The 11,873-nt window shown below is 49.2% G+C and overlaps 1 protein-coding gene and 1 pseudogene across 2 annotated transcripts in view; one reads left to right on the plus strand and one right to left on the minus strand.

Moving 5' to 3' along the window:
• Positions 1 to 10,846, plus strand: part of CASS4 (Cas scaffold protein family member 4) — a 36,062-nt gene extending 25,216 nt beyond the window's left edge. The window contains exons 3-7 of one of the 2 annotated variants that reach the window (XM_045980109.1): positions 1,177 to 1,278; positions 2,822 to 2,902; positions 4,235 to 5,545; positions 7,088 to 7,165; positions 9,006 to 10,846. In XM_045980109.1, coding sequence (XP_045836065.1) covers positions 1,177 to 1,278; positions 2,822 to 2,902; positions 4,235 to 5,545; positions 7,088 to 7,165; positions 9,006 to 9,416 — 1,983 coding nt within the window. In that variant the 3' untranslated portion in view covers positions 9,417 to 10,846. The remainder of the gene's footprint in view (positions 1 to 1,176; positions 1,279 to 2,821; positions 2,903 to 4,234; positions 5,546 to 7,087; positions 7,166 to 9,005) is intronic. The other variant, XM_045980111.1, reaches the window with a different exon arrangement.
• On the minus strand, positions 2,107 to 2,190 carry LOC123927386 (annotated as a pseudogene).
• Positions 10,847 to 11,873: the final 1,027 nt, after the last annotated feature.

Below are 11,873 nucleotides of genomic sequence, written 5' to 3' on the forward strand. Positions count from 1 at the left end.
GGTGGTGCGACCTGCTGGTCCCCCACCTCTGCCTCAAGCTGTGCACTTTCTTTCACCCAAAACAAGCAAATAAATAAGAAGATACTTGCATTTCCTTCATGCCTTGAGGGGTCGCCCTGGTGAGCAAAGGGACTCTGATCCTGTCCTCATAAGCTGCTCCGCCACCGGCCCTCCCCGTCTGCACAGACTCAGGTCCTTACCAGCCATGCCATCCAATTCAGGGACAGGTTCCTGGGGACCCGTGGGAAACGCAGGCTCCCTCTGCCAGCCTCTCTGGACTTGACCCTTTCCTCTCCTCAAGGCCCTGTCTTGCTTTCCAGTCTGTGTCTTGCCTGTGTCCACACCTTATTCCTCCCCTGTTAGACCTTGACTCTGGCAGACAGCACCCATTCCCCTATAAAATCACCCATTCCCGGGCCCCTCCTGGAGACGTCCTTGTTTGAGACAGGTCTGATGTGGAGCTGGGCAACTGTATCATTTTGAAGTTCGCCCCGTGGTGGTTTCCCTGGCCAGGTCTGGAGGCTGCGGCCCCGGAGCAGCCAGCGTGGTACCCGGTGTGGGGACATTCATGACTTCTGGAGGATTTACTGGAGTCCAGTGATAGACACAGCCACCATGGCTGAGGGCCACCCTTGGTCCCATCTCCTGCTGCCCCATCGACCCTCATCCCCAGTGACACGCCCTGCGAGAGTCCCCTGCTCCCTCCCCACCCACACAAGTCCCTCCACTTTACACCCTGGACCCCACCTGCCTGTCCCGTGGCTGCTGGCTGCGGCCCCTGCGTCATCAGATAAAAGTTAACGCCCCAGACTCGAATCACAGCCTCGATCCCTCGAGAACATCAGAATCACCTGGGACGTTCCCTGATACTGCAGATTCCCAGGCTCCCCGCAGGACACAGAGACCCCAGTACCCCGGACGCGGGACCCGGGAATCTGCATTCTGGCCTGCTTCCCAGGTGGGGCTGATGCAGGCAGCTGTGGGCACCCGCCACCACGGGGCCTCCCCTCCCACCTCCCAGGCCCGCGGTCGGAGCGAAGGGCCGCCAGTCAGGGGTGGGCGCAGGGACAGGGCCTCTGCGCTGTCGGGGCTGCCTTTGTTGTGTGAGACTAACTCGGAACTGGATCTGCGGACTCTGCGGTGACGTCTCCTTCCCTCGGCTCTTCTCTCTCCAAGGCCCTCTTCACGATGCCCAGACCTGTTCGGGCCTCGTTGCCAACGCTGCCTTCCCAGGTGTACGACGTGCCCGCCCAGAGCCGGGGCCCCCCAGCCCTGAAGGTGAGTGTCGGCCTGGCCCGGCTGCGGGGTTCCCCGAGGCAGGCAGATTGCTTTTCCCGCATTCGGGCAAGCTCCGCCCCGCCTCTCCTCTCCCCGCACCTGCCCCCCCCCCCCGCCCCCGGTTGCTGAACGGCTCTTACCCGCAGGTGCCAGGTTCCCATGGGGTTCCTCCCTGGGGTCCGGTGGAGGGGGGGCGGTCATCTCCAGCCTCAGCCTCCTGAGACGTCCCACCTCCTGGCCTTGCTCTTGCTCCAGCTCACGTGTGATCCGCCCCTGGCCCTGGATGAGCACACTCGCTCCCTTCCCGGGGGCACACGCCAGGCAGGGCCCCAGCGGAACGAGGCAGCCTCCGGCATAAAAGTCTTAAATAAAGACACACTTGCAGGACTCACCTCACCTCACCCCGGCCCTCTTGACCCTGTCTTTACTGAAAATGGTGACATTTTGTTCATCCTGAGTTTTTCACATTGTGATTTTTTTTTTAATGTCGCATTCCATTATTATCTCTCTTGATGACCAAGAATTTGGGGGACCCCCTCAACTGTTGTGGCCATGTTCTTCACCCTGATCCCTGCCCGGGAACAGGCCATCCCCAGCACAGCCATCGGATTCTCACCCTAACCTTTGCCCAAGCCGGAGGTAGCCCCTGTGCACATCGACCCCGCGCCCCGGTGGCACAATTCTTCACTGAAGGTCCCACCGGTGCCCTTTCCACTCTGCTTGAGGGGAACGAAATGCATCCCCCCTTCCCCAGTGGGGAGGAATCAGTGGGAAACTCACAGGTCAGCTCTCTCCAAAGAAAACCCTTCTCCAGAGTCCAGCTCTTCCTTTTTCTTTTTCTTTTTTTTTAATTAGCAATAATCGCGCCTCGGATAAACCTCATTGGCTACGATACTGCCACTGCGCAAAGCTTCTTTTTCTTTTTTTTTTAAAGATTTTATTGATTTGTCAGAAAGACAGAGAAAGAGCACAAGCAGGGGAAGCAGCAGGCAGAGGGAGAAGCAGGCTCCCCGCTGAGCAAGGAGCCTGACGTGGGACTCGAACCCAGCACCCTGGGATCATGACCTGAGTCAAAGGCAGACACTTAACTGACAGAGTCACCCAGGCGTCCCAAGAAGGCGTCTTTTTTTTTTTTTTAAGATTTCATTTATTTGCCAGAGAGAGATCACAAGTAGGCAGAGAGGCAGGCAGAGAGAGAGGGGGAAGCAGGCTCCCCGCTGAGCAGAGAGCCCAATGCGGGGCTCGATCCCAGGATTCTGAGATCATGACCTGAGCCGAAGGCAGAGGCTTAACCCACTGAGCCACCCAGGTGCCCCACAAGAAGGTGTCTTTTTACAGCACAAAGTCCACATTGCTGAAAACAGAACTACATAAACTTCTACCATGCAAACATCATGACCAAAAGCCCCAAATTCCTTGATGATCTCTATTTTCATTTGGAAACACAACGAAACAAAACAAAAAACACTGGTGTGGGCGGAGTTTGTGATGTGCATCCATCAGGAAGGAAAAATCCAAGTTATCCTTTTCTGTCTTTCCCCAGGAGCCAGAGAAGAGGCAATTATATGATATACCCCCCAGCCCCCAGAAGGCAGGACTGGGTCCCTCGGCCAGCCAACCGAGTGTGAGTATGACGAGGCACAGAGATTTGATGCTGGGAAAATGGGAGCATCCCCTGGGATGTTTTGTTAGCCTAGTCAAATTCGGAAAGCAAATTTCTCATAGTAGAGCTGATTTCATTTGAAACCCCCGATGGCAGCGGTGTTCAGGAACAAGGTGAGCAATGTGGTTTGGGCAAGTCCTATACTGTCTCTGTGCCTCAGTTTCTCATGAGGAACTAGTTGCAAGCATTGAGATTATCCTCGCAGATGACCCAGTACAGGTGTCGTGCATGGCACAGAGCAGAAGCTCAGTAGATCTTGGGTAAATGCCTCCTCTTCTCCTTCTCTTTCTCCCTCTCCTCCTCTTGACTTGGTTAGTCTCTGAACCTCCACTTCCCGCTGACAAAGAGCAGAACTCTGTACAGGATCACATGTAGCTGTTATTGCTGAATTTTTTTAAAGTTTGGCTCTGGCTCCAAAATGTCCTAGTAATAGTATATTCATCCTGACAAATAATTATACCTTAACCAATCGAGGACTTCTTCCTCCTCTTCCTCCTTCTTCTCCTTCATCTCAGAGATATGTTGTGTTAAGGTAGATTTTTATTTGTTTATAGGGGACATGTCTTAATTTGAAAATCTGGAATCCACGTTCACCGTTGAATTGTCACACATTTAGAGTACATAGACCTACTCCCAAGTGTTCCAGGGGAGGCCTTACAAAAGAGAAGTCATCTCCGCAGTATCATGAGGAACGCAGAGGAGGTTGTTAGAGGGAAAGGAAAGGGTCGGGCGGCCATGTAGACCAGAAGGACTAGTTTGAGCACAATGAACTATAGTGGGCTAAGGGAGCACTCTGAGTTCAGGGGAAGTGAACCGCCGGGGCGACTGGACCCCTAAGGAGGCTGGTGCCTGCCATGGTGGGGAGGCTTCAAGGCGGGTACAACCGGATAATGAAGGGCCTTGAGTGATCATGACAATGGGGAGTCACTGCAGGTGCTTGAGGAGGGGAGTGACAACCAGATTTCTTTTTCTTTTTTTTTTTTTTTTAAAGATTTATTTATTTGACACATAGAGATTACAAGTAGGCAGAGAGGCAGGCAGAGAGAGAGAGAGGAGGAAGCAGGCTCCCAGCCAAGCAGAGAGCCCGATGCGGGGCTCGATCCCAGGACCCTGGGATCATGACCTGAGCTGAAGGCAGAGGCTTTAACCTGCTGAGCCACCCAGGCGCCCCGACAACCAGATTTCTAAGAAGCACTTAGTAGGCCCTCAGCGTGATGTACGCTCGTCACATGAGTTGCTCGAATCCTCTTTTTATTGCCTCTCACCTGGGCATTTTTGTGTGGTTCTTCACAGGGACAGAGTGCTCCCCTGACGTTAGCGATCGCCGGGAGGCGAGGTGGCTGCAACACGTTACCCAGCCCCCAGAAATCAGAATGGATTTATGACTCTCCAGTGTCTCCAGAAAGAGCCGACGGCAGAAATGCATCTCTGAGCAGCTTTGTGGAAGAGTCAGAGCCCCACCGTCCCCCGGGGCACATGTCCAGCTTCCAGAATCCTCTGAACAGCAGAGCAAGGTCCCACTATCCACACCTGCATAAAAACGTGCCCATGCAGAAAAAACTCAGCCTCCCCGAAATTCCTTCCTATAAAGCCCTGGCACCCAGGGACATACTTCCCTTGGACGAGGGTCCTGGCTACAAGGTGCCTTCAAGCTTTCTGGTCCCCCGGGTGGAGCAGCAGAACACCAAGCCGAACATCTACGACATCCCTAAAGCGACGCCGAGCGACCCTCAGGCGGTGAACGAGCCGGGGAGAGTCGGCGGGGCTCCGGAGATCGCCGCGGACCGCAGCTCCTCCTGGTTCTCGGGCCGGGCCCCCTCGCTGTCTCCGGACCCGGACCGGCTCTCGGTCTCCAGCTCGGACAGCAGAGCCAGCGTGGTCTCTTCGTGCTCCTCCGCGTCCACGGACTCCTCGTCTGGCTCCTGCTTGGAGGAGTCAGGAAAGGAGCTCTCCTTGGACCCGGACTTGGCCAGAGACACGGTCGCGGCTCTGCAGCTCGAGGTGGCCAGCTCTGTCGCCAGCCTGATGCTCTTTGTCAGCAGGAAGTGGAGGTTCCGAGACTACCTGGAGGCCAACCTCAGCGCCATCCGCAGCGCGGCCGACCGCGTGGAAGAATCCTTGAGAGCGTTCCTGGATTTTGCCCGCGGGGTTCGTGGCACCGCCTGTAACCTCAGCGACACGAACCTGCAGGCCAGGATTAGGGACCTGCTACAGACCATCTCCAACTCCTACCAGATCCTGCTTGGGGCAAAGGAAAGCCTGGATAGCTGCAAGTGGTCCTTGGAAGTCCTGGTGACGGACAAAGTCCAAAACAGCCCAGATGACCTCGAGCGATTTGTCATGGTGGCGCGGATGGTTCCAGAAGACATCAAGAGGTTTGCCTCTATTGTCATTGCCAATGGGAGGCTCCTTTTCAAACAGAACTGCGAAAAGGAAGACACCTTGCAAATGACCCCCAAAGGACAACTGAAACTTGCAGAATGCATCCAGCTTCCTCAAAGGGAAATGGAACCCTACGAAAGAAGTACTCCTTTTAATAAAGGAAAGGAAAATGAACACTCCTCTAAGCTACTAAAGAAAAATGGGACAATTATGTGTGAACCGGTGAGTTCAGGGTGGTATTATATAAGGAGGCTTTCAAATTTTATCTGGAGTGGTCGCCCATCAGTTAGATGCCAAGAAGCTTTCGCTAACTCTTAGATAGTTCAATAATTGGATATTGAAAGATACTCATCTTTCAATAATTTTTGAGAGACATTGGTTCCATTTAAAAAAAATAATAAAATTCATGAAAGTAATGTTCTAAATGAAATCTTATTAAGAAGTAAGATTAAGGGGGGGCGCCTGCGTGGCTCAGTGGATTAAGAAGTAAGATTAAGGGGCGGCCTGGGTGGCTCAGTGGGTTAAAGCCTCGGCCTTCGGCTCAGGTCATGATCCCAGGGTCCTGGGATGGAGCCCCACGTCGGACTCTCTGCTCAGCGGAGAGCCTACTTCCCTTCCTCTCTCTCTGCCTGCCTCTCTGCCTACTTGTGATCTCTGTCAAATAAATAAATAAAATCTTAAAAAGAAGAAGAAGAAGAAGAAGAAAGATTAAACACTTTAATATTAAGGCTCGTAGGATGTCTTCTGGAAAGCCCCATGGGGTTTATCCCTAAAACTAGAATTAGGAAGGACTTTGAAAACCTTTTGAAATCTGTTCCTTGAGCCCCCTTTTTTTAATCTCACCACCCAGTTTCCTTGCATTTTTGAAAGCTGTTGATTTAGTCATTGTTTTTGTGTTTCTTAGAAACAGAAGAGGAAGTGTAAACACCCTTTCAACTGCCTATGGTCTTAGCAGCCTCCAGACTGCAGCTACTGTTAGAAATTCTTTGCTGCATGAGTTTGGACTCTGTAGAAAGAGAACCTCTTGTTCAAGGATTGTGAGAACCAAGAGGCACGGCGTGTAACCTGGGGATAACATGACTTGGCCCTTTTAGCCCTGCTCTTGCATAGTATTTTCTTAAAATGTATGCTGATTAATATTACAGTTTTCGCACATTCTAGAGAAGCTAGAAATTTGGGGATTTCTCATTCCCTAATTTAAAAATATAGACATAGATATAAAGAGGTATAATATACATAAATATAGATACAAATATAAATGTGTATACAATTTTTAAAAAACTCATATGTCCTTGTATTAAGCCGTGTTGGTAGGCAAAATTCAGTCCTTGGTCTTGCAAAGTCTCCTTTGTTGAAAAAAAGCATCAGCCCTCTGAAACTAATATACTAATATACTACATGAGAATTAATTGATTTTAATTTAAAAAAGGCATCTGGAGGCAGAACCACTGACAAAAATATAAAGAGAAATGTTCAAGTTTTAAAATGGATTTAAATACTTCTGTACAGGGGCTCCTGGGTGGCTCAGTGGGTTAAAGCCTCTGCTTTCAGCTCGAGTCATGATCCCAGGGGCCTGGGATCAAGTCCCACATCAAGCTCTCTGCTCAGCAGGGAGCCTGCTTCCCTCTCTCTCTCTCTCTGCCTCTCTGCCTACTTGTGATCTCTGCCTGTCAAATAAATAAATAAAGCCTTTGGGAAAAAAATACTTCTGTACAGTGTAAAAAACCACTCACATTGGTAATTGGAAGGGATTTCATTTTTCAGAAGTTGTCTAACCTAGCAGAGACAGAAAAACCCATCTCGGAAGGAAGGTTGGATGAAAACAAAAACTTGGAAGGACAGGTGAGTGATTGCGCTGTGTCTCCCAGACTTCTGACTCACTCGCTTTTTATCCCTCGAGATGCCTCCTGCTGTGAACGAGTTGGCGTGCTAGTCATTACCCCCTTGGGAGTAGCTGTTTTTGTGACCGTTTTTCCTGTTTGTGGTAGAAGGAGCCCTGAACAAGTCCAGTGGACCCCAGGACATGGAGCATGGGTCTTGAACCATTAGTGACATAGTTCTCGGCTGTCTGCAGGTTTATCATGGGTGGGACTGACCTGACCTTTGGCAGCTCGGACTCACACTCCCTTTGACATTCGCTTTTAATGCTTCTGATTACAGTAAAAAAGATACTTTGGTTTGGAGCTTGTGTATCATCAACACTTTTTTGACACTTGATGTTTCCTTTTCTTTTCTTTCTTTTTTTTTTTTTTTAGTCAAGATGTTATCATTGTGCTTATTTTTATTGGTTACCTTCTACTGGTGGCAAATGACAATGATTTTCCAGTTACCAATTTGAAGCATTTCTGTTAAACGAATATAAGTAAAACCAGTGAATTCCTTTAAAGACAAAGACGAAGCAAGTCTGGTTTAAAAGGGAGACAAAAAAGGCACAACTTGTGAAAGTTGTCTGAGCACCTGAAACCTGGGATCAGTGAACCAGATCAGCTCCCCGGCCGGGGGTAGGCAGGGGTGGAGGAGGGAGGATGGGTGTCTCACGACATGGACAAGATCGTTCCTTTTCTCCTGGGAAAAGAACCCCAGGCTGGAAGTCCTAGGTCAGGGAGCCCGTATGGTCAGATCCTGGGGAGGGCTCTCCTCTGTCTTCTCCTGTGCTTTCGTGCACAGAGCAGAGAAAGGAAGTGACCTCTGACAAAGGCACTAATCCCATCACGAGGCCGCACCCAAATGGCCTCATCCAATCCCAGGTACCTTCCACTGGCTCATCTCCTACTACCTTCCTGTTATGAGATAGAGTTTCAACAAAGGGGGGAGGCACAAAAAAATCAGACCCTCACACTCTCAGTGCTTCCGGGCTATGAAATTTGAGATGGAAGGTAGATGAGAGAGCGCAGTTTAACGAAAAGACTTAGCTGGCTCAACATAGAGCTGTGGTTCTTCATTTTGCTAAATGAATGACCATGGGCAGTCCCCTCACTTCAGAGAGCTCCAGTCTCCCCACCTGTCCTAACAAAGGGTCTTTGGATGGTTACCTGGAGTGGCTGCTCGTAAGTTAGATGCTGAGAACCTTTCAACAGTGCCTAGGCTTTGGGAAGACGCTGGTTCCACATTTTGGGAATGGAAACTCATGGAAGTAAAATTCTAGATGAAATCTTATTAGAAATTTGGAGAAATATCATAACATTAAGGGAGCTAGGTCAACATGCTTGGATTTCTTCTAGAAATTTTGGGGACTCAGGTTTACTGCTGATAACAGAATTAGAAAAGATTTTTCTTAAATCCTTTAAAATCCGTTCTTCGAGTAAATTTTAAAATGTCACCATCAAGTTTTCTTTTATTTTTTTCAAGTTATAGATTTAGACATTGTCTAATGTTTTGTCTAATGGAATGGGCTGCTAATGGTTTGTTGGGAGTACTGAATAAGATTTTATGTACTTAACATGTGAAATTATATAGACAACACAATATGTAAGATTGTATACATAAATACTATAATTCATATGTTAACAGTGCTTTGAAAAGATTAATTTGTTAGGCAGATGGTGCACTGGGGAGCTTCCCAAACAAAACTGTGTTTTTTCTTATAAAAAGTCTAGAAAATTGAGCAAATGAGGAATCGGGAGACAACCACAGCCTGGTGATCAAATCTGTCTCTTAGCAATGGTTTTCTTCCCTTTTCCAGAATCCTAGCTCCCTCATCCTGCAGCCTTTGAGTCAGCAGAATCCTGAGAAGAGATTCCAACTTTCTGAACACTGTCGGCTCTATTTTGGGGCGCTCTTCAAAGCCATCAGCGTATTTAACCACAGCCTCAGCAACAGCCAGCCCCCCGAGGTCTTCATCACGCAGAGCAAGCTGGTCATCATGGTGGGGCAGAAGCTGGTGGACACGCTGTGCAAGGAGACCCAGGAGAGGGACGTGCGCAACGAGATTCTCTGCGCCAGCAGTCACCTGTGCAGCCTGCTCAAGAACCTCGCCCTGGCCACCAAGCACGCCGTGCTCAAGTACCCCAGCCCCGCAGCCCTGGGGCACCTCCAGGCCGAAGCCCAGAAGCTGGAGCAACACACTCGGCAATTCAGAGGGATGTTAGAATGAGCCTCCTTCCCCCTCTTTCTCTTTGTTAACCTCTTAGCCTCAGCTTTCCCAGCCCGACATGTGTAACTCTGTCCTACAGGCAAAGCCAACCTGGGGACGCACCAGTGAGTACAAGCTGGTATTATCGAGTGGCTAAACAACCCCAGGACACTGACTTAGCCCGGAGAGGTCCAGGCATTAAGTAAGAACTTTGTGGAGTTTTTAGCATAGCCTGTGGGGTCAGCGTATGCAGGGATGTTGTAGAAACCGATTTTATATTGGTCAAATGTATGCCTTCCTTAAAAATCATTCATTCAGTACTTATTTATTGGGCATCTACTTATGTCAGATTCTAGGTGCTGGGCATATAGCCGTGAATCAGAGACCTTGCCCTCAGGGAGCTTACAGTCTAGTGGGGAGATAGACGATAAGTGAGGAAGAATTACATGCTCAAATTGTCAGGTGTTAGCGAGACGGTAAAGGAGGAGAGACTTATTCTCAAATGATGAATTTCTGTTGCATCCGTTAGCAAATGTGATAAGTTTTTCATTTTGAATTGAATTGAGTCTGTAAGATTTGGTACAAATTATGTACCTGCATCTTATACAACATATATATATATATATGCTATTTTACCTTAACTGAGTTAAAGACACACCTTATATTTACAACATAACGCGTTCTGTTGGGTCCCTTATTAATTTATTATGTATATAATAGTCTATGTTGATAAATTCAGTATGTTTACTCAGAAAAGGCTTGTATTACAACAGTCGCCGATCTGTTACCATTTATGATGTTATGTAAATATAATCATGAACTGAAACATTCTTTGTAGCAATCCTCTCTTCGGAAAAGTTGGTGATCCGTGTCACCCAGGTTCTGATATCAAAGCGAAGCCGCCCATGTTTACTTTTCTTATTCAAATGTTTCTCCCCAAAGTGTGCAAGGAGATGCCGTAGAGGCCAGGTGCTCATGCACGAGGCTAGTGCGGCAAAAACAAAGCCCTCACTTGTGGTAGGGAAATGGGAGGTGTGGTGTGGACAGGATACCCATTGCTGGGCACAGATCTGAAAGCGGTGCCGAGCTCCCCTCAAGTCAAACCAGTTGCTCTTCCTCTCCTTGCGGCTGGGTCTTCAGCTCATGTTGCTGTGGTGACACCATCGCTACTTTGCTTCAAGGGAAGGTCCATGTCTCCTATGTACATCTCAGCCACTAAACACCTTTGTAGCCTGGAACCAGCATCCTCAGGCTGGAAGTCATCTGAAATTCACCAGGCTGCCTGCTCGTCTGCACTTAGCAGGCACTTCTAAGTGGTTGACTGTTAGAAAGCTGCTTGTTTTCACCGAGTTGCTCCTAGGGTCTCTAAAAAAGGATCGCATCTTTGTGAAGCTTGCCGGGTTCTCTACAGTAGAACAGAGATGTCGCATTCTTTGAACAGCTGTGATCTCTATCAGCAAGAACTCCTATTGCAAGTGCTCAAACACCATATCCAAACGTTCTTAAGCAATAAAGGAAAGTTACTGACTCAAGTGTCTTAAAATAACCCAGGGACAGGCTGGCTTCAAGGACAGCTGGTGTGGGTGCCCAGTTTCTCAGTCCCACGTTCTCTGTGTTAACTCTCATGATTGTAAGGTGGCTGCCCCAGGTTATGTCTTTGGTTTGTGGCCGGAAGAGAAGTAAGAGGCTTGATTCTGCTTGGACTAACTTAGAGCAGGTGCCTGCCCCTGAAATCCCCAGGACAAGGAGAATGTAGTAGTCAGGTGGACCTAGACTTGGGATTCACCCCACCCCATGGGCACATGCGTGCACGCGTGTGTACACACACACACACACACACTCCCATGTATCCTGAGGGAAAGAATAGCCCTGCCAAGAGCTATGACATGTCTGGGATCCCCCTACTTTAAATTAACAAGTTAGCATGCCGCTTTCATGGATGTTGCAAGAAGACAGAAGATTCTGGGGTCAACAACTATGTCTGGGGTCCCCAAGACCATGGCTGGTCCAGTGATTCACAAGGAGGAATCCCAAGACTCAGCATTGTGTTCCTACTCATGACTCTGATCTCGTACAGTGAAAGGAAACAGCAGAGGGAAAAGATCAAAGAGTTTGGTACTAAGGAAACCAGGCTGAAGTGGCCAAGAGTCCTCTCTCTGCGGTCACACGGGGCACTTTTAATTCCCTCTGCAACAAATTGTGACGACACCCGTGAGATGTTGCCAGCCAGGGAAGGTCACGAGAGCCTCACCTCTGGGACTCCCTGGGGCTGATCGTGTCAGCAGTCTACATGGTACATTCCCGATTCCAGACTCTCCAAAGGCAGGTAGGTGTCCAGGACGAACCACATTGTGTGTACAAACAGTTTTGGCCCATGGACCCATTCTCAACTCCAGGGATGGTGGGACCCCTCCCCAAATCCAAGTTTTTACAAACAAACAAAGGCCATCCTGGCAAGCCACCTTTCTAAGAATATTA

The sequence above is a fragment of the Meles meles genome, chromosome 16 (assembly GCF_922984935.1).
Source record: "Meles meles chromosome 16, mMelMel3.1 paternal haplotype, whole genome shotgun sequence".
In the NCBI taxonomy this organism is placed as follows: Eukaryota; Metazoa; Chordata; class Mammalia; order Carnivora; family Mustelidae; genus Meles; species Meles meles.